The sequence below is a fragment of the Kockiozyma suomiensis genome, assembly GCF_038497685.1.
Source record: "Kockiozyma suomiensis strain NRRL Y-17356 unplaced genomic scaffold V2V93scaffold_20, whole genome shotgun sequence".
Taxonomy (NCBI): domain Eukaryota; kingdom Fungi; phylum Ascomycota; class Lipomycetes; order Lipomycetales; family Lipomycetaceae; genus Kockiozyma; species Kockiozyma suomiensis.
In genome coordinates, this window is record NW_027117683.1 from 54,179 (window position 1) to 79,450 (window position 25,272).

At 43.5% G+C, this 25,272-nt stretch overlaps 10 protein-coding genes and 1 non-coding gene across 11 annotated transcripts; 6 read left to right on the forward strand and 5 right to left on the reverse strand.

Annotated features, from left to right (window-relative positions):
- Nucleotides 1–871: 871 nt before the first annotated feature.
- V2V93DRAFT_376486 (major facilitator superfamily domain-containing protein) lies at nt 872–3,089 on the forward strand. Its single transcript, XM_066911760.1, has 2 exons — nt 872–1,589; nt 1,644–3,089. The coding sequence occupies exons 1-2, from the start codon at nt 1,305–1,307 to the stop codon at nt 3,003–3,005; spliced, it is 1,647 nt and encodes a 548-aa protein (XP_066763042.1). The 5' UTR covers nt 872–1,304; the 3' UTR covers nt 3,006–3,089.
- On the reverse strand, nt 3,051–5,365 carry V2V93DRAFT_136054 (multicopper oxidase-domain-containing protein). Its single transcript, XM_066906823.1, has 3 exons — nt 5,184–5,365; nt 4,415–5,121; nt 3,051–4,353 (listed from the first exon to the last, which is right to left on the reverse strand). Exons 1-3 carry the CDS (start codon nt 5,215–5,217, stop codon nt 3,097–3,099), a joined length of 1,998 nt encoding a protein of 665 aa, XP_066763043.1. The 5' UTR covers nt 5,218–5,365; the 3' UTR covers nt 3,051–3,096.
- Nucleotides 5,366–7,242: 1,877 nt separating this feature from the next.
- Nucleotides 7,243–9,313, forward strand: V2V93DRAFT_361508 (phosphoesterase family-domain-containing protein; the record flags this gene model as incomplete). The annotated part of the gene is made up of 4 exons (XM_066908163.1): nt 7,243–7,475; nt 7,527–7,672; nt 7,731–7,850; nt 7,914–9,313. The coding sequence occupies 4 exons, from the start codon at nt 7,243–7,245 to the stop codon at nt 9,311–9,313; spliced, it is 1,899 nt and encodes a 632-aa protein (XP_066763044.1).
- Nucleotides 9,314–10,153: 840 nt separating this feature from the next.
- V2V93DRAFT_t69 lies at nt 10,154–10,253 on the forward strand. The gene has a single exon. It is a non-coding gene; the product is annotated as a tRNA-Ser (tRNA).
- Nucleotides 10,254–10,555: 302 nt separating this feature from the next.
- On the reverse strand, nt 10,556–11,104 carry V2V93DRAFT_383017 (uncharacterized protein; the record flags this gene model as incomplete). Its single annotated transcript, XM_066912176.1, has 1 exon — nt 10,556–11,104. One exon carries the CDS (start codon nt 11,102–11,104, stop codon nt 10,556–10,558), a length of 549 nt encoding a protein of 182 aa, XP_066763045.1.
- Nucleotides 11,105–12,109: 1,005 nt separating this feature from the next.
- Nucleotides 12,110–15,673, forward strand: V2V93DRAFT_329519 (uncharacterized protein; the record flags this gene model as incomplete). The annotated part of the gene is made up of 2 exons (XM_066907628.1): nt 12,110–13,597; nt 13,655–15,673. The coding sequence occupies 2 exons, from the start codon at nt 12,110–12,112 to the stop codon at nt 15,671–15,673; spliced, it is 3,507 nt and encodes a 1,168-aa protein (XP_066763046.1).
- A 506-nt stretch (nt 15,674–16,179) lies between these two features.
- Nucleotides 16,180–19,150, reverse strand: V2V93DRAFT_376498 (uncharacterized protein). Its single transcript, XM_066911761.1, has 5 exons — nt 18,090–19,150; nt 17,608–18,036; nt 16,722–17,547; nt 16,535–16,655; nt 16,180–16,448 (listed from the first exon to the last, which is right to left on the reverse strand). Exons 1-5 carry the CDS (start codon nt 19,062–19,064, stop codon nt 16,310–16,312), a joined length of 2,490 nt encoding a protein of 829 aa, XP_066763047.1. The 5' UTR covers nt 19,065–19,150; the 3' UTR covers nt 16,180–16,309.
- A 308-nt stretch (nt 19,151–19,458) lies between these two features.
- V2V93DRAFT_376500 (Longin-like domain-containing protein) lies at nt 19,459–20,614 on the reverse strand. Its single transcript, XM_066911762.1, has 2 exons — nt 19,936–20,614; nt 19,459–19,866 (listed from the first exon to the last, which is right to left on the reverse strand). Exons 1-2 carry the CDS (start codon nt 20,449–20,451, stop codon nt 19,804–19,806), a joined length of 579 nt encoding a protein of 192 aa, XP_066763048.1. The 5' UTR covers nt 20,452–20,614; the 3' UTR covers nt 19,459–19,803.
- A 146-nt stretch (nt 20,615–20,760) lies between these two features.
- Nucleotides 20,761–22,244, forward strand: V2V93DRAFT_136273 (uncharacterized protein). Its single transcript, XM_066906827.1, has one exon. The coding sequence runs from the start codon at nt 21,079–21,081 to the stop codon at nt 21,844–21,846; it is 768 nt and encodes a 255-aa protein (XP_066763049.1). The 5' UTR covers nt 20,761–21,078; the 3' UTR covers nt 21,847–22,244.
- Nucleotides 22,245–22,647: 403 nt separating this feature from the next.
- On the reverse strand, nt 22,648–23,890 carry V2V93DRAFT_340583 (methylenetetrahydrofolate reductase; the record flags this gene model as incomplete). Its single annotated transcript, XM_066907795.1, has 2 exons — nt 23,516–23,890; nt 22,648–23,457 (listed from the first exon to the last, which is right to left on the reverse strand). Coding segments are annotated over exons 1-2 (897 nt in total), but the record flags the coding sequence as incomplete, so codon positions are not given.
- Nucleotides 23,891–24,351: 461 nt separating this feature from the next.
- V2V93DRAFT_329561 (phosphoribosyltransferase-like protein) lies at nt 24,352–25,098 on the forward strand (the record flags this gene model as incomplete). The annotated part of the gene is made up of 2 exons (XM_066907629.1): nt 24,352–24,663; nt 24,739–25,098. The coding sequence occupies 2 exons, from the start codon at nt 24,352–24,354 to the stop codon at nt 25,096–25,098; spliced, it is 672 nt and encodes a 223-aa protein (XP_066763051.1).
- Between the last annotated feature and the right edge of the window lie 174 nt (nt 25,099–25,272).

A 25,272-nucleotide genomic window follows, 5' to 3' on the forward strand; every position in this document is an offset into this window, starting at 1 on the left:
TTGACATTTATGATTTTATTCCAATTCTGAAGATTAATATGGAGAAGACCAGCCAAGTTTGCTTGGCAATGCTTAATTTTTAATTCTTGGCTCTTCCAGTATGGCATAGTATGTGCGCGTAGAGCTAGGTTATTCAAAAGCTTTGCGTTAAGGCCAATCACGAATTTGGCTACATTCCACGGCGCACGCTGCAGCCATCGCTGCTGTGCAGGTCGTTGCTGTGCTTGTACGAGACGCGCAATCGCACCGCATGATTCTGGTTTGACTCTTTCAGCACTCATCCACATTCTGCTTTAGTCCAAATCGCCAAAATATGCAATAGATACTATGGCACAGTAGTATATTATTATTCAGGCAGCACCCAGACGTGTATCGGCACGGAAAGGAGCCTAGAAAGAGAAGAGATAAAAGAGATATCAGAAAGAACAGTAAAACCACACTCGGCCCGATCAATCTGAGTCACCTCCCATTTGCCGTCTCGTAGTCATTCTGAACTAGTGCTTATAAAAAAATTGAAGCTATGCCGCAATCACGATTGAGGTTAGGATATACCGTGCATAGGCCAAAGATAAAGAATGGTAGATGTCGCGTAGGGCTCACGGATAAGATAAACTACTGGCTAGAGAGCGTCCGTGCTTGGTGTTCCGAGCTTGTGCCTCTTGTGCGCTGTTCGAGCGCACAAGCACAAGAGGGTCTTTCTTTTTGTTAAAACAGTAAATCTAGTTCTCTTTTTTCTCTAAATCATGCTCTTTTGCTGTTATGAGCTATCTGCTCCTTGCATGATCATGTCGTGATTATTGGTGCTACACGATAATGCACACTATTTTAGCGAGCGATAAGGGTTAACGAGATATACTACGTTCGAACAAGGTTTCGTCGATCCTTTTTTCCATGCGCGGCCAGCTCTGATTGACAGTGGGTCGAAGCAGAAAACTCGTCGATAGCAATACCGCTACTTTGATATCTTCTCTAGCCTTTCTATTTTGCTATATGATCTCGAATCACTTCTTGAAATTGCAATGCGTTGGCTGATGCGCCATCCGGTTTTGACTGTTCTATGATTTCTGCTGGCGTAAGTTTACTATGTCGGTTCATATTGGCGACACAAAAGGCTTTGTCGTCCTAGTATACCGCCCCATCGGTGGACCGTCGGCATTTGGTACTGTCGCAGTAATCAGTACTTTGAATCATCGCTATCGAATGATATCCACTATAAACAGCTAGACTGATAACAATTTGACATATAAATACTAAACCAAGCCTCTCTCTGAGATGCTTTTCTTCTTCAAAAGCATATCTTTGCAATGGTTAACACAAAGTGGCCCTTTACTCGCAATGAGGTGACAATGGAGATGATCAAGGAGGATCCGACTTGTGATCCCTACTATGATCCTCCAGATTGGGAGTGCCCCAAATGGAGAAAAGTCATGTCTGTTTTCTGGGAAGTTATCGCTAAGCCTCCAGGAGAGCGCAAGTATGTGAACAAACTAGATCGCGGACTTTTATTTTACTTGATGCTGTCGTATACCATCAAGAGTCTTGATCAGAATAATATAAATAATGCCTATGTCTCAGGAATGAAAGAAGACGTAAGATGCTTATGCTACCGTTGTAATGTGAAATTAGTCTGACATACTGTATAGTTAAATCTCAACGGTGACGAGTACAATCTTTTCAAGACTTTGTTCAACTGCGGATACTTGATTGGCTCGGTTCCTTCGCAGATTGTTCTTACCTGGGTGCGTCCCTCGTACATGATTCCATGCTGCGAAGCCTTCTGGACCATCTGTGTCATGCTCTTATCTCGAGCTACTAGCGCTAAGTATGTCTATATTTTTCGCTTCTTCCAAGGCTTTGCAGAAAGTATTTGCTATCCGACCATGATGATGATTATCGGTTCATGGTATAAACCTGAAGAAATTGCTAAGCGCGTAATTATTTGGGATATGACTTGGTCGATGGCCTCTATGTTCTCTGGTTATCTACAGGCTGCTGTATACACGAATCTTAATGGTGTTGGTGGCTATGCTGGATGGCAGTGGCTTTTCCTTGTTGACGGATGTATTTCTCTTCCTATTGGCTTGGCCGGTTTCCTTTGTATTCCTGATTTTCCGGATAACACACGTGCAATCTACTTTACAGAGCGCGATATTCAGTACAGTATGCGACGAATGGCTGAAGTTGGAAAGAAAGGCACTCAAAAAATGACTGTAAAGCGATTTGTGAGATTCTTTACGACCTGGAGATTCTGGGCTTTCATTACTCCTTACTCCGTATACATCACTGGTGCCGGTGACTATTTCAATCTTTGGCTAAAGACTGAAAATTATAGCGTGAAAATGATCAATTATTTGCCTACCATTGGTAACGCTGTGGCTTTAGTATGTGGCTATACCTTGGCAATCATTTCCGATTTAACACAGTGGAGATGGCAATTGGCGATATTTGCCTTGATTCCTTACATGTTTGGCAATCTTGTCCTGGGCATCTGGGATGGTGTCCCTTTTGGTCTCAAGTTTGCCGCAAACATTGTACCAAACATCGGATCCTCTTTTTTTTCAATGTTCATGGCTTACGTGTCTGAAGTATTCCAGGATGATACGGAAATGCGTGGATACTTACCAGCGATTGGTAATGTGATTTGGTACGCCAACTACGCTTGGTTTCCTATAGTTTTCTTTGATGCTGCCGATTCACCTGCCTTCAAAAAGAACCGCGGCTACATTGTTGCATTTGTTTTGGCTGTTATCAACATGGGATCAATCTATACTTGCCATCTCGGTCACATGCGCGAAGTCAAACTTAAAGGCCTCGTTAAAAATAAATATGGATTATTCGTTGAACGTGAAATGCTTTTGGATTATGACCATAGTGATGGATCTGCTTCACAAATAGACATTGCCTATGAAATTGGAGAGAAGCAAGCTGTTGCTGAGAGTGGCTCTTATGAAGTCGATCCTTCAAAGGATCTAGAGCGCGATGCTGATCTAATTCGGACGAACTGATTTTTTGTTTTGGGTTTTTCAAATATACTTAGACATGCTTCTATATTTCTTTTTTTTTTTGCTATTACAGATTTTTGCGTAAAATATCATTTTAGTCACTCTGTCCCTGAACATTCTGTGTGCGCGTACGATACTCGTCGCCCGGAATTGGTCGCAGTAACCGCTCTCCCAGATTTCTCTCAGCTTCACAATGCTTTAGCATTACACCATCAATAGTGCTACTATCAAAATGATCAAGACCAGTTGAAAATTGCATCATCATGCCCGCAGCCAAGTGCCATGCAACATGACAGTGAAATGCCCATATCCCTGGATTATCAGCCACGAATCTGATGACCACATGCCCCTTTCTGGGAATTGTCACTGTATCTCTGCGAATTGGATTTTCGATATTATATTGTTCTTCATACTCCTCACGCCAACGTCCTTCGCCCGCAACTAATTCAGCGTACGATCTCACGACCCAGAAATCATGTCCGTGAAGATGAAATGGATGCGCGTTATCATCGCTGTTGTTGATGACCATTTCAACTACTGACCCATGTGGGATTTCAGTAACCAGTTGCGCTCCTCCCCATATTGGATCATCGTCTCTACCAGTTACTGTAGGGACTAGAACAGTATCTTCGATTAAGGCCTTACCAAATGCAACTTGAATATTTGGTGCACCAATTGCAGGCTGGAAAGTCGTCCGGTTAATGAATCCAAACGGAGCCTGTTGTACACGTTCAAGATTAAGTACCTTCGGTGAAATTTTATAACGAACAGTATAATCTGGAACGCTTGCTGAGACAACAGGAGCTAATTTTGACTCATCAAGATCGAGACATTCATTCTCCGGAAGTGCATCTTCCCAGCTCAGCGAATCAATTAATGCCGGATCAAATTCTTCCTCGACCTCGCGTTTGAACATCTTTTTCACAAATCGCGAAACAGCCGTTTCTGGCTTTCTGTATTCAATTATCGTGTCAAAGTTCTTGTCAAGCGCAGGAGGCCGGTATTGAAAACAACTTGTCTGCATCTGAAGTCGCATCCATACTGCTTCTAATAATGAATCTGCAAGCACTATTACAGAGTATCGCTGGCCAGGTGCTATCGTCAGCATATGAACAGAATAACTGTCGACTTCAGTTGAATCGACTTCTATAATATCCATCTCATGATCATCGATCGACATTGTAATTTCGGCAAATGCTGAAGCGTTGAGAATACGCAGCCGATAACGTTTTCCTCTTTCAAATTGGAATTTGGGACGAGGGGTAGTAGGAGGTTCACAACTATGCTGCTTAAGGACTCTGCTGCAATCAACTTTTCCTATACCGTTGATAAGTCCGCTGTCTGGAACAGGCTATGCAGCACACATATCAGTACGAAAAATAATATAAACTATCGACAGAGATAAAACTTACCTCATAGCCAGCGCTGTCTTTTGACAGATACCAATCATACATCGCCATTCCAGTAGCGTGATGATGATCATGCAAAATTATAAATATCTCCTCATCATAATCACGCCTAATCTGATAATGATCTTCTTGATCATACACGATAAGTCCACCAAATGCGCCATCAACTCTTTGCAAATGAGAATGAGAATGCCACCAAAATGTTCCAGATTGGGTTAAATCAAACTCGTAAACAAAGTCCTCAGTGTTCGGCTGGATTCCACACTGTGTGACTCCAGGGACACCATCCATGACATTTGTTCCGCGTTGATACAATCCATGGAAATGAAGACTGGTATTCTCGTCAAATTGCTCAAGGTTGTTCTTTACTCTGATTCTCATTCTATCTCCTTTGCGAGCACGTACAATAGGGCCTGGAAATAACTTATTTATAAGAGTCATTTCTCGAATAACACCATCGGGAGACAAGGTGTCATGAGCAATCGTCCAAATGAGATCATGTGTAACTGGAGCCGGAGCCGACATAATTGCCGCGATTGTATCGGCAGAAACCTGTAGATTTTGTTGATTGTTATCAACATATATCCTAGGCAATGATGAGGTAGCTACTGTCGACACACTAGATATTGCAATGTCTGCTGCACTTCTGACGGCATCTTGATTCCATACTGCAAGGATTGCCGCCCAAATTAACACCGCCAGTAGAACTCCTGACAGGTAACTTGTATTAGCTTTTGATGCACTATTAAATGAACGCGGAAAAAAAACTTGCCTCTGCCAAATCGACTAAAATTTCTACCTGCCATAATGACTATACTTGACAAGCAAGCAGTAAGCACACTAGGCGATAGATTAAGCTGACGGTGCCCGACTTGATGTGCTGCACTAAGCACTATCTAAGCTTTTGGGGAGGGCGGAAATACCCCCGAACTCCATTCAGAACAGGAACAAAAATAAGATGAAACAAAAAGGTTTACTTTGCAGACCTTGATCCTGATTCAAAAATTGGCTTACTTGCTAGGACCCGCCAAGAGCCGCAACTAGCTGCGACTAGCAAACGCCCTTCCGCATGTCTTAATGGGCCGAGGGTACCAGATTCTCTTCACAAATAGTGGTAAGTTTGCTGGAATTTCTGCATTGGATATCCGGCTGCTGAAGATTGGCTACACTGAGTCTTGTGCCTAGTCCACGGGATTGTCAAAGCCAGAATGATTGGCCTGTTCGCGATGCTTTTATTTCTCGCTAGCGGGGAGCTTGGATCAAGGGCCATGCGGCTCAGGGCATGTCTTGGAATAGAAACTTTATTGTAGTGGTGATGTTAATGTCGCTCTGCGTTGACGACCGTTTACCTGTGTGTATATTATTTAGTCAGGGACGCAGAAATTTGGTCTCTTGGTGTTGAGAAATGTGTTCTGTAGCAAACCAGATTTGTGACTGCAGGATAGCTTCTGCGAGAAAGTTGTCGAGAGAAGTACTTTCATTACTTTTAACAACCAAAATGTACAGCTTGAGCGAAGTAAGCGAACCAATTGTGGCACTTTAGCCAATCAGTTGCAAAATATTTCTGTCATATCTGTCCACATGATGGTGACGATGGCCAACAATTGGTCAGACGCCAACGCTTTGATAGACTACTGCCCACTAGACGTAATCTCTGGAATTAAGTTTACCGGTGGGAGTTCTACTCCTAGCAAAATACGGAAGCAAAAGATGTAGCTTAGATCTGGTCACCATTCCTATAGAAACGATGCGGTGAAAATGGCTTCAGCTGCTTATTATCATACAACAATTGTAATACAAGAAAACGCGCATGCGCATTCCTATTGCAGGTTATTACATATTGCGATATCATACTCAACGGATATGCAAGGAAGTCGGACCTTAGACAAACGGTTTGCTAACAAGCTTTGCAAGAATCTAGCAGATTCAAGGTCTAAATAAATGATTTTGTAAAGTCAGGCAAATTATTCGACGCTGCTTCACTTTGCACATTTTTAGTAGGCAATCATTATAGTCCACGTGCGGCTGTTACAGCCTGTCGTTCTTTTCAATGTCAACTGTCAAACCAGGATATTACGATTACCTGTGACAGATCACATAATTGTGTACTATAAGTCAGTTTATTTTACAGCCTAAAAGCAGTTTACGAAAAAGATGTCGGGCCGGCAATAGTCGGAAGTTCCGCCGCGAGCCGTTCTTGTCAAAAGTTCATGCCAAATCTCTGCATTGATCGCAAGTTGGGTATCTCCCAACAAAAGATTATTTATTATCCAAATCAACTAGACGTAAAAATATGTTTCTATATGAGTCTTCTTTTGTAATCAGGAAATCAAATCTAGTTTAATGAGCTTCATAACAAGTAGGTAATTCCAGTGGCCATATAATCCAAACTACGGCAATCGCATTCCACCTCATCTCGTATTTAAGTTTTCTGGACAGTAATTTTAACCCATGTAGCCGCCAGTAGCTTTTCTCTTGTATCAAAAGTACGACTCCCTTGCACACGTGTATGCATTAGATGCGGATGAGATGTTGATAGTTCGTCTAGCTTTCCCAAAGCGGCATCTATTCAAGGGCACGAGACAATCTCATTTCCATTGGCGCGGCAAAGAACTTTCTTGTCCCTTTTTTTAGTCTGTACTCATATGATACGCTGCATAGTGGAAAAGCATTCTCAGAGATGATTTTTGGATTTGATTGAGTTATGATTGGATATGTCAAATTTGGGGAAACACGTCAACAGAGATATATATATATATATATAACAGGTCCATCCCGCCATGGTCAAGTTTATCTGTTTATTGAAGAAACTCAGTAACGACTGATTAGCCATGGTTTCCCTCACACAATATGCTAGGGCAGTGGCTCTCTTGGCTGCTGCCGCATTTTCCACCGCGTCCGCCGAGAATTCGGCGACGGGAACTATCAAGGACGTAAAGCACATTGTCATGCTCATGCAGGAAAATCGTGCTTTTGACCATTACCTTGGTTCCATGTCCGGAGTTCGTGGATTCAAGGATCCCAATGTGAAAATTGGTGACAATGGATTGCCTATTTGGTACCAGTATGTTTCGGCGTTAAATAATTTGGGACAGTTATATTGATGGACAAATAGACCTACCGACTCTTCCAAAGCAGACTACCTTCTTCCGTTCTACTTGGGAGCTAATTCTTCCTACTCTCCCGGTATTCAGTGCGCTACCGGTGGCTCCAACGATTGGATTGAGAACCACGATGCCTGGAACAATGGTGAAATCAATGGTAAGATCGTGGTATCAGCTCGTGTAAGTAATGTGCAAGCAGAACTAATATAAAATAGGATGGGTCACCAACAATTCCGAGTACTCATGGGGTTACCTGCGTCGTCAGGATGTGCCTACTCACTTTGCGGTTGCTGAGGGTTGGACTGTCGGAGACATGTATACTGAGTTCTTGATCGGTGAGCCGCAGACCCTCTCATCTACACTTTGGTAAATATAAAGTTAATGTTTCTGCATAATAGGTCCGACTGGTCCCAACCGTGCCTCCTGGATTTCTGGTACGCTGAATATTGGCGGTACCGTTGGTGACCGTGAGGTCATCGGTGGTCCATTCATTGAGAACTGGTTTAACGACGAATGTGAAAATAACAACGGTGTTTTGTATGATTGCTACCCTCTCGACTGGGATACTATGCCGGAGCAGCTTGAGAACAATAACATTTCGTGGTTTGTCTACCGTGATGCAGACTCAACTAACGATGATCCCATGTTCTACTTTGAAAACTACAAGAATTCCAATGCTACGGATCCTCTTGCTGCCAAGGGTCTGACCTACGCTGGATTTCCCCTTTTTTTGGAACAGGCTGCAAACGGTACTCTTCCCGAGGTGTCATGGATTATCGGATCGTTTCCTCTATCTGAGCACCCTCCTAACACCCCCAACTCGGGTGCTTGGATTATCGAGAAGACTATTGAAGCCATTGAGAATAGTCCTATCTACAACGAAACTGTCATTTTCATTTCGTACGATGAGACTGGAGGATGGGGCGACCACGTCCCGCCATTCGTGGCACCCAATGGTACCGCCGGTGAGTGGGATGTCGATTACCGCGACACTACTCAGTACGTTCCCGCTGGTCCTGGATTTCGTCTTCCATTCTTTGCTATCTCTCCTTGGTCGCGAGGTGGATATGTTTTCACCGAACCTTCTGACCACACTTCGCAGCTTATGTTCATTGAGAAGTGGGCAGCTGCGAACGGCAAGAACGTCACACTTAGCACTATTAACGGCTGGCGTCGTGACCACATGTCGGACTTGACTGGCATGTTTGACTTCACCAACGCCCGCTCTGATTTGCCTACGTTGACTAACGTTTCGTGGCCTCACTATGAGGACGGCGCGTACGTGGCCACCAGCGACTGTCAGAATGATAACAAGGGACTCATCCGACCTCCAGTGCCCTACGGTGAGCAGAATATTACTGAATCTCTTTGGACAGAGGATGGCTACAAGCCTATTCGTGGTGCTTTGACTGAAGGGCGTTACCTTGTCTTTGCTATGACTGTCCGAGGCACTGATTTTGGCCTCTCGCATGCCGAAGGGGAAAAGTACATTAGATCGGCTGAGATCACTGACTTTTCTAGCAAGGATTTCCGCTTCATTGTTTACCAGCAGGGTGATGCTTTCTCGCACGAGTTCAAGATTAAGTCTGCTAACTCTGGATACCTTACCAGCACTGGCAAGTTCGTCTCGTCGATCGACAATGCTTCAGTCTTTGAGATTGATTATGTCGCGTCAAAGGGATACACCGTCAAGGTCCAGGGCCAGTCTACTTACGGTGCTGTTAACCCCGGCAGATACCTGTCCTTCAAAGAAAGCCCTGTTTACTTTGATATTTACTCTGTCACTTATGACGACTAAATCATAAATGTGTAAATCACATCGAGAACGAAAAGTCTGAATGAAAATATTTTTTTAGAGAAAAAGGAAATAGCAGGCAAGTTATACGTCTGCAGAAAATCATTACGTTAGATATGTGGAACTAAATTAATCACTGAATTGCTTTATATTATTTTATGTCCAATTAGAGTGGTAGTTGTTTTACCAAATGAGCTAGAGAGTACATAATAATGCCTGATAGACCTAATTTACTGTCTCTAGGATCGCGTTAAACCAGCTCCAACAAGCCAACTTCCTAATCTCTCAAGAAATTGTAGTTATTTTATTGCGCAATAATTCTTGATTTGTAGAAGTTACCTATAATCGAAAAAGAAGCCAAAAACAAACCCAGACTAGGGTTTTTGAGCTGCAAGATATTCATCTATATGAATGTTTATACCAGCCAAAGCAAAAGCTAACTTCAGCCGAAACCCTTCATCACGAGCCGACGACAAAAAAAAATAAACTAAAATAAATCGTAAGACGATATTCCGATACTTCGAAAATGCAATACTGAGAATATAGAATAAAGACGGTGAAGATGTAAAACAATGTTGGTTAGACAAAGCGATTGTCGAAACTCCAGATTGACCTCCGCAACGCCCCGAGTGTAGCGCGAGCTAAATCAACTCCAGCCAGCTGTCATGCCAATGGAGTCCTACTTTCAGTATTCAAGTAATGACTATGATTGTATATATATATATTTACAGACGATTTAGAGCACAACGAAATATAACAATATAATCAAACGGAAAAGCATTGTAAGGGTTAGGAATTTGTCTTTGGTATATAGTAAGCAAATTTCAACAATCCACTATGAAAGTCCCAGTGGCCGAGTGGTTAAGGCGACGCCCTGCTATTTCTTAAAGTAGTTGTTAGGCGTTGGGTTCTGCCCGCGCAAGTTCGAATCTTGTCTGTGACGAAATTTTTTTTGTGTATATTTTATACTAGATAATCATGAGGTTATTTTTTTCTAGATATCAATGCTGATTCGGTTTGTTTCTTCTGCTCTATGAATTTTTTCACTGATTTGTTACTGCGTGGGTATAACATGGAGGACGTGATTACTTTATACCGAAGCGTTTAAATTTAGTTGTAGTCTTTCAAAATTCATCGACGTTCTTCTATTCTCAAGCTATGTTTTTAAAAAGACTAGCTATTATTCAGAGCAGTTTTTCGTAACATAGATATACGACTATTAGGATCCTGTATCAATCTAGAAATCTATAACTCGGAGAGGTATTTGGAGATACCTCTTACCAAGACATCGTGGTCCTCCATATGTGGCAAGCCGCTGACACCAATCATACCGACAGGGTACTTGACACCCTTGACGAAGAGCGGGAATCCACCACCGGCACCGACGGCCTCGGTAATCGGGATAGCGAAACGCTGGTTGAAAGTGACGCCGGCGGATTCGGCCTTGATCCCCATCAATAGAGAAGAGTGGCCAAAGCGGAGAACGGTAAGCGCCTTGCGCTGGATCCACTCAAAGTTATCGGTAGCAGTGCCGTCCTGTGCGCTGTAGTATAGGAGGTTGGTGCCGATGTAGACGGCCACGACGATAGGCTTTGCTGTGGGCGAGTCGGGATTGAGACTTTGGGGGGAGACAGAGAGGATCGTCTGACCAAGACTTTGAGCTGCGGCAGAATCCATGGATGAAAAAACGAGAGAAGACTCCTGTTCCTCGAGCAAAGAGATGATTGCAGCGCCAGTCGTCGGATCGGTGGGTGCAGCAGCGAAGGCGGCGTAGGTTGAGAGAAAGTCAGTCATCTATGGCGACATTAGCAATTAAAATTTCAAGCATAAAAAAAAATCAATTGCTCACAATGATGAATATACGATCAATTTACGAACGATTGAAGGGTCTAATGGTTCATGATAAAAGAGAAGAGGCAGACGAAGGAGGGGTAGCGGCACCGGGATAGTGCAGTCCGCATGAGCCGCATAGCAGCTATTCCTTACCCGCGCCAGCGAGAGCGATATCGGACGCACATTTTAGATCCTAGAGATTATTAGAAAAGAGGTTTGTTAGTAATGGCGACATATATAATGTAAGAAGCAGTTAATGTGGAATGTGCTCGCGAAATGAGATCAGCTACTGATCAGCGACCGTTGCGGCAGCCACTTAGTGTTATTTTACGAAACACGACCAGCTTTGAAAAACAACACGAAACAGATTATCTATACAGTATCCTACACAAACGTATATCCAGCAATGGGCAATAGCAGATTTTTTTTCACAGTAGAATACACAGCTGGATATTCAGAAACAGCGGCAAAGATATTTACGCGGCGATTAGGGCAATTAACCAAGAGACGAAATAGACGATAGCCCACCAGCGAGCTTATTTCACCCTGAACTCTCTTGTCGCAGATCGCAATTTTTGCTTGCTCTCGGCTTTTTCTAAAGTTCTCTGTCCGATGCACTGTCAATTTAATTAGGTTTTCGCCCGGACGAAAGTACCGGAGCAGCAGACGATATATGACTAAGCAAGGGTCATGAGTTGTCGACGTCACTGGTGCGTTTCAAGCGGTTCGCGCATGTGGGCCCGTTATTATTATGGGTAAACCTGCGCCTCCTTTAGGACCATTTTCTCTCCGTAGTCTGATCCCCATCTTTGTCCGCGAGCCGCGACCGGCTCCAGAAACTTTCGTACTCCTCCAGCGATTGCCTCTTCCACCTCCTGTTTCGCTCACTTGCTCACCCTCCGTCTCTCCCTCGTCCTCCTTTCTTCTCACCTTCTCGCGTGAGCAAGAGCTTCTCTTGCTGCTACTATGGGCTCCTGCGACGATGTCTCCTGCCAGGCCGTGGTCTCGGTCCTGCACAACCTCGCCGCCGCCGACTCGCTCCTCATCACCTCAACAAAGCCCATCGTACTGCCGGGCACTCCTTGCGATATCAAAGATCAGCTAGAGAAAGAGCTTGCTGCGGTCCTTTACCGTGTGCGTGACCTTCTTTATGCTCAACCTCAGCAGCAGCAGCAGCATGTGCAACAGCAACAGCAACAGCAGTCGGCAACCGTATTCGCCAACGCCTCGGCTGTTGCTGTTCATCCGTCGCTTTCGACGCAGTCCTCCACCGCCTCTTCTATTGTATCTTCGACCACTAGTGCTACTACTCCGGGTGTTGATCCCGACGTCGATGTTCTTGCCTACGCTTCTGAGAATCGCATCTCGCTGGAGGCAAAATACGACCTCCAACTCGTCGAGCTCTCAAAGCTTAATGTCAAAGTCAAGGCTCAGGAACGCGATCTACTCGAGCGCAAGGCCACGGTGCGCGCCCTTGAACTCGACCTTGCTCAAGCGCGCGAGATGATCCGTGACTTTACAGAATCATTCGAACCCCATGAGCGTCGGATAGTCGACACAAACATCCTCCATCGCGAGCTGCGCAAATCACAAAACGCAAACCGTGCCTTTCAGCGTGCCTTGCTTGAAATTGGAGAAGTTGTTATAGCTGTCGCTCAGGGTGATCTTTCGAAAAAAGTTACTGTTCACAGGGAAGAGCTTGACCCCGAAATTGTTAAATTCAAAGAAACTATAAACAGAATGATGGACCAACTTCAACGGTTTGCCTCAGAAGTTACTCGAGTGGCGACAGAAGTCGCCGGCGGTACACTTGGTGGGCAAGCCGAAGGCGAAGGTACGGAAGGTGTCTGGCATGAGCTAACAGATAATGTAAATATTATGGCTTCCAATCTTACCAACCAGGTGCGTGAAATCGCTGATGTCACTCGCGCAGTCGCGCAAGGTGACCTTTCGCGAAAAATTAATGTCCACGCACAAGGTGAAATTCTGGAACTGCAGGAGACGATTAACTCTATGGTCGACCAACTCCGTACTTTTGCCTTTGAAGTCACTCGTGTGGCGCGTGAAACGGGTGTTGAGGGTCGTTTGGGTGGACAGGCACAGATTGAAGGCGTCGAAGGTATCTGGCGTGAGCTTACAGATAATGTCAACGCCATGGCCTCAAACTTGACCGATCAAGTGCGTAATATTGCTAAAGTTACTACTGCGGTTGCTCGTGGCGACCTTTCTCAAAAGGTGTCGGCCAACTGCCGCGGTGAAATGCTCGATCTGAAGTCCACAATTAACAAGATGGTTGATCGCTTACAAAACTTCGCTCTTGAAGTTACAAAGGTAGCTAGAGCGGTAGGAACTGAAGGTATTCTTGGCGGTCAGGCTACAGTCGAAGATGTTGAAGGTGCATGGAAAGAAATTACTGAAAATGTAAACGTCATGGCCTCTAATCTTACCATTCAAGTATGTATTTTTTTTTTTCCATTATCAGACGTCAGCTTTGCTAACAACCTGATGCAGGTGCGTTCGATTGCCGATGTCACGACTGCTGTCGCTGAAGGTGATTTGTCACGCAAGATTGATGTCCATGCTCAGGGAGAGATGTTGGCACTTAAATCTACAATCAACAAGATGGTTGACCGACTACAACTTTTTGCTTCCGAGGTAACTAGAGTAGCCAAAGATGTCGGTATTGATGGAAAATTGGGTGTACAAGCGCAAGTTTCCGATGTTGATGGTCTGTGGAAGGAAATTACCACTAATGTCAATATCATGGCTGCGAATCTTACAACTCAAGTGCGTGCTTTTGCGCAAATTACGGCTGCCGCCACAGATGGTGATTTCACCAGGTTTATTACTGTCGAAGCATCTGGCGAAATGGACGCGCTGAAAACAAAGATCAATCAGATGGTTCTCAATCTTCGTGAATCTATCCAGCGCAACACAGCCGCTCGTGAAGCGGCAGAGCTGGCTAACCGCACCAAATCCGAGTTCTTGGCCAACATGTCTCACGAGATTCGCACGCCGATGAACGGCATTATCGGTATGACGCAACTTTCGTTGGATACTGAGCTGACTCAGTACCAGCGCGAGATGTTGTCGATCGTGCATAATCTTGCCAACTCACTACTCACAATCATTGATGACATTCTTGATATTTCAAAGATTGAAGCCAATCGCATGACAATCGAGCGCATTGCATTCTCTCTTCGAGGCACCGTCTTTGGCGCCCTGAAGACACTGGCCGTCAAGGCCAATGAAAAACATTTGGACCTCGTATACAAAATCAACAATACATTTCCTGATAATTTGATCGGTGACTCATTCAGATTGCGCCAAGTTATTCTCAATCTGGTTGGCAATGCTATTAAATTTACGGAAAGTGGAGAGGTGGCGCTCAGTGTACGTCGAGCTTGTCTACCGGTCGCAGGGTCGTACCCCAAGTATGCGCCTGATGAAATGCTGATTGAGTTTTGTGTTTCGGATACCGGAATTGGTATTCAAAATGATAAGCTTGATGTAATTTTTGACACTTTCTGTCAAGCAGATGGATCTACTACGCGCAAGTTCGGAGGTACTGGTCTTGGTCTCTCGATTTCGCGACAGCTCATCAATCTCATGGGTGGTGATGTGTGGGTCAAGTCTGAGTATGGCAAGGGATCGCAGTTTTATTTCACTTTGTCAGTGCGACAGGCCGAGGGAGGACTTAACCCACTTCTTGAGAATTTGGCGCCGTTTAAAAATCACAATGTGCTTTTCATTGACACTACTCATGAAAGGAATGTCACTGACGACCTAATTGATGCTATCAACAAGTTAGGTTTAAATCCGTGGGTTGTCCACTCGCTTGAAGATGCACCTTTGCCCGTCGATCAAAGTGGTCCCAAGTTTGACACGATTATTGTCGACTCGCTTGAAATTGCCAGCAAGCTGCGCAAGCTCAACCATCTAAAGTACATTCCACTTGTCTTACTTAACCCATGTATTCCACAAGTGAACCTCAAGCTCTGCCTCGATCTTGGTATTACTTCTTATGGTAATACACCATGTTCAGTTCAAGATATGGGCAATGCGTTGCGTCCGGCGCTTGAGTCACGCGCTGCACCGCTTAATTCTGATGGTGCAAAGACGTATGAGATTTTGCTTGCCGAGGATAATATTGTGAACCAGAAACTTGCCGTGCGTATTCTTGAGAAATACAAGCACTCAGTCGAGGTTGTCGAGAACGGTCTCGAGGCTTTTGAAGCAGTCAAGAGGAAAAGGTACGATATCGTGCTCATGGATGTGCAGATGCCGGTCATGGGTGGATTCGAGGCGACTGCGCGTATCAGGGAATGGGAAAAGCAGTATATTGGTGTGCGGGCGCGGACGCCGATTGTTGCGCTGACTGCGCATGCGATGTTGGGTGACCGCGAACGATGCATGCAGGCTCAGATGGATGAGTACTTGTCTAAGCCTTTGAAGCCGGCTTTGTTGGTGCAGACGATCAACAAGGTAAGCAGTACGGCTAATAATTGCATTTTCCAGAGTGGTAGCTAATAGATGTGTATAGTGTGTTCATCAGCTCAGAAAGCAGCAGACGATTACAGCCGGCGCGGCGGGCTCAAGTTCTCTGCAATCCAACATATCAAGTGTGCGGATATAATTTAATAAATCGCATAATTCTGCAATATTTTATATGCATGTTTTGGATGAGCGCGGAACTGCCGTTATATTATGGAGTTTTTTTTTTTTTTTTTTTTAATTTTTTGTTACTTCTTAATTCGCTGTTTTGGATCTTTTTTTTATTTCTTGCAGAGCGATTTGTGACGGCTGTGGCGATAATGCCATCATCGGAAGTCATGCCTGTAGATGAACATAAGTCTGTCACGATGTAATAGTTTGGATTCCAAAAGCTATAAGTGTATTCTGATCTTATTTTTACATTTGCTCTGATGCAGGTGTGATTTCATATATTCTGTTAACTTATTATCGGCATTTAATTTATCTTGCCATATATAGTTTTTATTTGTTTCCTATGTAACCTGATTTATGATTTTGAGGGTTTTTTTTTTGTTATATACTGTATCGTGTCTCATTTTATTTTATTTTTTTCTGTACTGGCTAAATTTTTGCTTTACAATAATTGTTCAACCTTTCTCAACTATAAAGTTTTCTTCGATAACGTGTGACTTGCTAATCGTAAATATCCTCTTCGTTCTCAATGATATCGTTGTCAGGAATCGTAGGACTTGTTTCCGAGCGCGATTGTTGACGAGTGTATAGTTGAGCAAGAAATTCAGGGGTGCTAGCTTCTTCAATTGATTTATCTTCTCTAAAAATCGAATTAATTTAAGTATTTTAACAATTCAAAATTACTTGCTTGGGTAGAGAGAAAATAGAGCAAACAGAAAAACGTACCGAACGCGAATGAACCGTGGGAACCGGATACTGAGTCCTCGATCGGTATCAGAGAGGAGACCCTGAGAGGCGGTATATGTTGGACTTGCAGTTATATCTGCAAATTTTATCTCCCATACTTCTGATTTTCAAGTTGTTCGTTAATGGATTTCATTTCATAAAAAAAGCAGGGAGAGATTATGTTTACCTTGAGGCAAGAACCATACTTTAGGGGTCAACGGACTGTCAACATCCCAGCTTGGAGAAAATCGACCCGGCACAGTATTCTCGCCATCTTCACTATATTTTTCTTTCATTTCTCTATAAAACACGTCGGTGAACCCGCTCATACATTTACAAACCGCAGTCAAAACCCCGGAATCGGAATCTCGAACGGCAAGTAAGATCGGAGACCAGAACTGCGCCTTGCGGCCGTTACCACACCAGGCTCCGATTGGAATCATGTCTAGACTATCTGAGCTTGATGAAGATGAGTAGTCTTTTTTTACTTTGAGCCAGGATTCGTGACGTATGTCGGGCGTGTAGGTCGATTGTAAAACTTTCCTTTTTGTAGATGATGATGGAGAGATGTCGTCTGCGGGAAGTGTTGCTGTGTCGAGTAGTTTTACCATAATACCTTCGCATTTAGCTGATACAGCACTTTTGAAAAACTCAGACACAGTAGGCATGTCGTGAAGAGTAGCGTCGATATGCTTGACAAATGTGAATGAAGTGGTGTCATCTCGAAACGCAGAATACAGAATATCTCGCCGTTCTCTGAATGGTTTTGCGAGAAGGGGTTCCCCGTTATAGTACATAATATCAAACGCAAAGAGGCACACCGAAATCGAGATCTCGGAAAGTATGACTGCTTTTCGCGTACGATTTGACAAGGTTTGAAAGGATTGGATGTTGTTTGTGGCTTTGTCGATGGCGACAATTTCACCTTCGATTATGAATGATTGGGTGGCGTCTGGAAGCACTATTGCCTCAGAAAAGAGAGCGGTAATATCAGGATACTTGTCCGTCATATCCTACATATTTCAGGTTAAATAAAAGCCACTACCAAAACCTAAAAAAAGATGGTTACATACTTCTAGATTCCGACTATATATCGAGACTTTTTTTGATAGTCTATCGAAATGTACCTGTGCGCGCTGTCCGTCATATTTGTATTCACAAGCAAACTCGACAGCTTGTTCGTCATTCTTGCTCAATTTAGTGAATAACTCCGACATATCTCGCGTGATACTTCCAAGCATCGGTAGTATGGGTATATGTAGCTGCATTGGACAAAGAAGGGGGAGAATGTCAATTTTGCCGGAATCTTGTAGTAGTGATGTAATTATGTCGTGGTAATTTGGATGACGGACGTATACCTGTCGGAAGATATGCTCAGATTTGAGTAGTTTGTCTTTAAGTTGATCCGATGGAAGACTGTCGATGGAGTGGTATTCTTCATTGTATGTGAATGCGCGTGCAAGAGATACTAGCATTGTCGTTCGCACGGCTCCGACTCGTAACTACTTCAAAATTAGAAATCAGTTTAGCAAAAAAACCCACCCCAAGAACAAACATTTTGGATAAACGTGCGAGTAAGGTACCTTACTTCCTCGCCTCTAGCCGAAATAAGAAGTCGCTCCACGAGCTTTCTCTTAACTTCCTGGCTTTTCATGCCCTTTGCCTCGCAAATTTGCAGTAATGTTTTATACACTCCGTCAATAGTAAGTCTAGGCGGAGAGCCTAGTGTGCGAACTGAAACTTTGGCTTCAAATGCGACGTCGCCCAAGTCTCCATGCTTGTCATATAGTGATTTAAGACCGGATGTCGAAACTCCCGAGACATTTTTTAAAGATTTTGAGACTACAGACCAGCCTAATCCCAGATCCGGACTTGCGTAGTGAGGCCCAAGAGTATTTGTGCATAGCCAGACTGATGGGAGTAGAGAGTCTTTATCAATAAAAAGTAGGAGACGGAGGTAATTTGTCAGAATATTGAGGATCTTGATGCGTGAACGTGTAGATGTGAGTTGAACAAATAGGCGAGCAAGAAGAGCATAGGGCGCATGCTTGGGCGTGACCGTTATGTGTTCTGTATGCAAGTCTATGGGAAATGTAGTTGGTTCCAATGAGAAGTCGATGGCGTCAATATATGTATAGATTGCAGACTTGTCCAGAGGTGCTGTATTTGAATTTACGTCCTTGTCTGCAACATTGTCGTCTTCCTGTGCATTTTCAACTGCTACTAACTGCGACTCGACAGTCTCAAGAACGGAAGTTGATTCAACAGTCGTCGCATGACTATCAGATACGACATCACGTCCGTCTTCAACCTGCGAACCCCTCAATTCCTCATCAAACTGCTCCTGTAATTTCCTGGCAATGGACTCGTCATCATCTGTAGATTCAATTGCGTGTTCTGACTGTGAAGTCGTAATGTCCGATGCCGGATTCTGTGATGGATCTGGTCTATTGGGGTTTTTGAAGAAGAAATCGATAGTATTTGTTGACACGTCATTTGCTATTTTTGACTTTTTCTTTCGTGGAGACATATTCCACGGAGCTTATCTTTAATCTCATATATCAAATAAAAGAAGAGCACGACAAATTAGTGATAGATTGGTGGTGGAAGTGCTGATCTACAGCATGCATCAGAGTATCCAGGGGAGATTAACGTTTAGACTTTAATGTCATATCGACAAGCCAGCAATGAGCAGTTCCAAAACTTCTGATGCATATCTTTATAACACTAATGAAGATGATTTCTTAGTGATTAGCGTTAAGTAGCTATGAACGATCTCTGATAAATATTTAGCTTATGTGATTCATGCTGTATCGTAACTGCGAGGAATCCATATAATGCGATATTGTCGTTTGATAACTTTACATTATTTTCCGCTATAATCTACAGGCGTGTATCATAAGTGATATTTTTTACTGATTTTCGCTTGCTTATATGCGTGTATAAATAAGTCAGACTCAGGTCAATGTCCAAATGAATATTGCTAGTCGGCATTCTTTCACTTTCTGTACGTATTGGCGCATACCTAAGTTGAGTCAAGAGAAAAAATAAAAGATGTTTGCGGGAAGATTTATAACAGAATGCACAATAAGTATTAAGTTGAGCACACAAACTATATGGACGGATTCACGCATGCATATTAAAAGCAGGCGAAGGAGTAGCAAGAGTAAAGAGTAAAAGAAAAGGTCAATTCATAATTACATAACAAAATCCATCAAAACCAAAGACATCAGCAATAAAGAAAAACAGCACTTTTCTATAAATCTGGATTATAATGCCTGTTTTAACCGCTCGGTGAGCTTTGCTCTTGCAAGCTGATACGCGTTCATAAACTAGAATAATAGAACGAATGTCAGTAACATTGTAACACAACAAATCAGAACAGTAAAAGGGCTACATACACCTTGCTCGCTAAGGTCGAGGTTGATGGTGGCGTCAGTGGTAGGCGGTCTTGAGACTCGAGTGGAGATGACGATAGGGTCAGTTTCAAGGATGATGCCGTCGTCGACAGTTTCGTCGACAGCGAGAGAGACGAGGTCATAATTGTCAATGATTGTCCGCTTATCCATAGAGTGCTTTAAAAGTATCTCGAGAGAGTCGCGAAGGGCGAGAACGACTTGGTAAAGCATTGTCTCGTTTTCGTTGAGGCCACCGACGACGTAGATAATTACATCAACGATCTCTTTGTATACGACGACATGGTTGTCGAAAAGAATAATATCAGTGCCCTGCTTGTGAGTCTTGTCAAAAAGACCCTTCTCGAAAGCGCGCTGTTCTTTGATTGTTGGATAAACATTTGCGTATTGGTTGTGCGGGTAGGGATGAGGAGGTTGGTAGTACTTTGTGAGGATACGATGCGAGTCGTTGTCGAGGATGAGGATCGCATTGACTGAGAAGAGAGTCACGTTGGAAGTCATTGCTGCAAATATTCGCGCCAACGAGCTTCTTTAAGGAACTGAGCTAATTCGAGTTGAATTGATGTTGTTTGTGTGTTGACGATAGGAAATATCTCGAGAGGCTCTGCTCTGCTCTGCTCTGGCTGCTGCATGGCTTTTGGCTCTTGTATTGGGGACCAAAGTACAAGTACCACACCCATAAATGATTACAGCACAAATGCACAAAGGTTGAGTGTACAGATGTGGCTGGGCGCGCGAGGCTTGCGGCTGCTGGAAGCGGCGGTGGCTGGGCTTGCGGCGGTGCGGGTTCCTTCCTAATCCAGAAACGTCTCCTTTTCTCGTCTCGAACATTTTCAGACCATTTTCCTGTCTCTCTTCCTATCTTCTCTTCTTTTCTTCTTCTTCCTATAACTCTTCTTTTCGGTCTTCATTTGTGTCTCTCTTCTTCCTCCTTCAATCAACAGCTCTTCCTGCTCCACTTTCTTCTGTCGTTCGTGCGGCTTACGTGCCAGTCTCAGTGCAGCCGCAGCCAAACGCGTACATTCCAGCGACCCGCGTCTGCCGTTCTTCACCAACACCAACCACAACAACCACAACACTTGTTCTCTTCTTCTTTGAATATCAGTAGCTTCCTCTTCTTCAGCAATCATGGGCATTCCCTCGGCGGCAATTGCTGTTGTCGTGTTGCTTGGTGTCGCTGGCGTTCTGGTTGGCTTGATCTTCCTACTTTCGCGCAAGCGTCGCAGCGCTCATCTCGCATCCTCCCGCTCTCACAATCGCTCCTCGAGCGTTCTTCTCTCTGCTCCGCCAGAGGCTGCTGAGAAATCTTCAGACTTTCAAATCCCTGTCTCGTCTGACCTCGTCCTTGCATCGGATACTCCCAGAGCAGCTCGCACAAGCCTAACTCTTGCGCGCACAATCTCAAACGCAAGCACGCTGGTTGGCACCGAAAATTCAATTCTCGTCAAGAAATGCTCACATCCTTCCGCTCTGACCTCGTTTGCCCGCTCATTTTCTTTTTCAGCTAGAAAATCGAAGCAGGAAATTCCCGAAATCCGCATAACATTCCCAGAAGAGTACGACTCTGACGACTCAAATTACTCGTCTGACAGCAATACTTCATTTGATACGGGATCGCCCCCACCGACACCTGCTACAGGTGATTTAGTACTAAGCAAACACCGACCGCGACAAAAACGAAGAAAACCTCGGTGCGTTGTCGTTGAGATTTCGGAATCGGGTCCTGCATTTGTTCGTGATCTCGTTGAGAGCGACGATGACGATCAAGAAATAAATATCAGAGCTGATTTACTTTCAGAACAGCGAATTGCGAGTTTGAAAAATGATCCAGCTGCTGGTCTCATGTTACATGATGTTGATTTGAATACGGTTGGTGGTTTGCGGGAGAACTTTTAAGTAGGCCCAACATACTCTTAGCTGTTTGTACTTTATTTTTCTTTCAACTATTCTGCATTTTTCTTGTTTTGCTATTTATTTAATATTTTAACGGTGGTTTGCATCATCAAGGGTTTGCTATCTTAGTTTTTTGAATATTTGAATTTATTTTTTTGTCTTGTCATTCAATTTTGGTGCGTTCGTTTTGCTCAGAGTCTCAATGTGTTTGTGCTGATGTATTCAGTCTTTCTTGCTCGTTATTGCTGTTCTCAGTCTTATCATCTGCCCAATCTACACTCTATAATCATACTATACTATAAAAATAATATATTGAGGTATCTCTGTTGAAAGATACACTAATCCAAAAAAAGGCCGTCCCTTATTCGCACTCCAAGATCCATAACATAAACAAAAACAAAGCGATAAAAAAAGCGATAAAAAAAGGCAAACACAGAATCTCAAACAAGTATGGTGCCCATAAATCGTACACTCACATTTCCTTTTTCACATTAATTTTCTTCATATCACGACGTGTCGCGGATGTATAACATAACTTTTTTTTTGTTCCACGTCGACAAATTAGATATATACATTAAATGAAAGGAAATGGTGGTATGCTTCCAGAACCAATTCTCTCTCCTTTTTTTTTAAGAAAAAATAAAAAATGAAAAATTGCAAATAACCCAGAACCCCGATGAATGCTTTTGTTGAAAAAGACACAACTATTCCTGTAGCTCTTCTACTTTTGAAGAAAATCTACAGTTATCGTTCGCCCAAAAGAAACGGCCTATTCCGTAACACGTATTTTTTAAAAGACTACTTACGCACAAGCGCAAGTTTGTCGAGAATGACTTTTGTCGATTTTTCCAAGTTCATGGTATAAAAATGCAAATGGTAAATATGCCCTTTCTCCATAATTGTCTTGCACAAGTCACTCATAAGTTCAGCACCGACTTCACGAACAGCAGCTTCGTCATCCTTTACGGATTCAAGAGAGCGCATGAATTCGACGGGAACATTGATTTCGCACCAGTTCACACGACGAATGAAACTGGCGTAGTTTGAAATCGGCATGATTCCAGGGATAATCGGCTGCGTGACACCCTTTTCGCGACACTTGTCGACCCACTGAAGGAAATTTTCAACGTCATAAAACATCTGGGTGATTATAAACGAGGCACCAGCGTCGAGCTTCTCCTTTAAGTGGTCAATTAGAATATCTTGATCGTGTTGCTCGGGATGCCCTTCAGGGTATCCCGCTACACCAATCTCGAAATGGTCGCCATACTTTTGACGAATGTAGCTCACCAAGTCGCGAGCATACATAAATCCACCTGACGTGGCTTGCCATTTCTCATTCTCGACCGGTGCATCGCCACGTAAAGCGAGGATACAGCGACACCCGCTGCTATAAGCTTCTGAAAGCGCGGTATCAACGTCCTCCTTTGACATTCCGGTACAAGTGAGATGCATACAAGTGTCTAGGCCGTATCCCTTTGACGCCTTTGCAATCATGTCAGTAGTGCTGGTTACCATCTGGCGAGCTGCGCCGCCAGCGTTCCAAGTGACATCGACAAAGAGCGGATGCCAGTCTTTCATACGGTCAATACGCTCGTACAAATTCTGAACACCCTGCATCGATAATGTTAATTAAAGGTCAATTGGAAGTCTAAGAGTTGATGAAACATACCTGAGCCGTCTTGGGAACAAAGTACTCGAACGAGAACGAGGTCTGTTCATGTTGCCAGTTCTCCCGCAAGACTTGAGAAACCTTCATATTATTTTCACTTTAAACAATGATAATACTAAGAAAAGACCACAAAGAAGAATAAAGTAAAATCAAACTTAAAGAAATGAGCGAAAGAGAGATATGAAAACAAAGCAACGGAACAAGTGAAGGGCGAATTCCGAAGAGTATATACCAGGTATTTAGGGCGAGAAGAGAACCTACTCGCAAGAATTACAGAGGCAGGGGATAAACCTGTAAACCCAATTCCTCTTTAATATTCGAAAAGAGCAGAAAAGCAGCGAAAGGCTGGGCTCGCTGTTTCGTTTTTTTGATAGGTGAACAAAGTCAAGAGAAGACAAAAGGTTTTTTTTCTGCCGGTGATCGCACTGTCAAATTCACGTGACTAGTTCAGTCACATGACTCCAAGAGCAGCTGACTACACAGCTCGTATTTGACAGTTGTGTCTGTTAAGATAGAGAATAGGAAATATAAATGTGGTGCAATAGAATTCTATTTACTATAAATCTGTAAAAACATTTCGCTATTGTGAAAATTCTTTGTTAAGGCTACCCATCTTATTTCTCCCCCGAATCCAAGGTTTCCGACTGAAACCTTGATTTTTTTACCGTTATCAGTTTTGCTTGCTCTTCTCTTTTCTCCTCTCCTTCTTATTTCTGTAGTTTATAATAACAAAGCGGAGCAGGATTCAAGTGTAATCTTGCAAATCCATATATTTGTAGCTCCATTCCTCTTTATTTTTCTATCCCTCTTCTCATCCTTATCCAAACGTCACAATAATGAAGGACCACCAGGCTCATCTTATCGAGCTCTCGTACGACAACAACATTCTCTCGTTCGGAGACTTCACCCTCAAATCGGGTAGAAAATCTCCTTACTTCTTCAACTCGGGTCTCTTCAAATCTGGAGACGTGCTCGCAGCCGTCGCCAATTCTTTTGCGCAGACAATCATCGACTCGCCTGAGCTTGAGTTTGATATTATCCTGGGACCTGCCTATAAGGGTATCCCCCTTGCTGCTGTCACTCTTGTCAAGCTGGCTGAGAAGAATCCGGAGAAGTATGGCGCTTTGGAGTACGCTTACAACAGAAAGGTAGCCTCCCCTTCTCTACCACAGAGTTAAATGAAAAACTAGTATCGGGTAGTACTGACTCTGCTTGTAATTTAGGAGAAGAAAGATCATGGCGAAGGCGGTAACACTGTTGGTGGAACTCTGAAGGGAAAAAGAGTCTTGATTCTTGACGATGTCATGACTGCCGGAACAGCTATTCGCGAATCCCTTTCGATAATCCAAGCCGAGGGCGGTCTCCTTGCTGGCGTATTGCTCATTCTTGATAGACAGGAGCGCATGGTTGAGTTCGATCACTCCATGATTGCTCAGGTTAAGAAGGAATTTGGTGTGCCTGTTATCAGTATTATCACCCTTACTGATATCGTGCAGTACTTCACCGGCAAGCTCCCCGAGGAGAATATCAAAAAGATTCAAGATTACATTAGCTTGTACAAGGCTAAGCCTATTGCTGAATAATCCAAATTCTGTAGTGTCTGATGTTTGAAACCTAATTCTTTTGATTGTGTGCATATAAATACAAGTGTCTTGGAAACATGCGTAGATTAGAAAAAGTTATTTGGAATTTGTGAGGGCAGTTTATTTTATTATCTGTGCCTATTTGTATTATATCTTGTCTTGTGTATATTAACT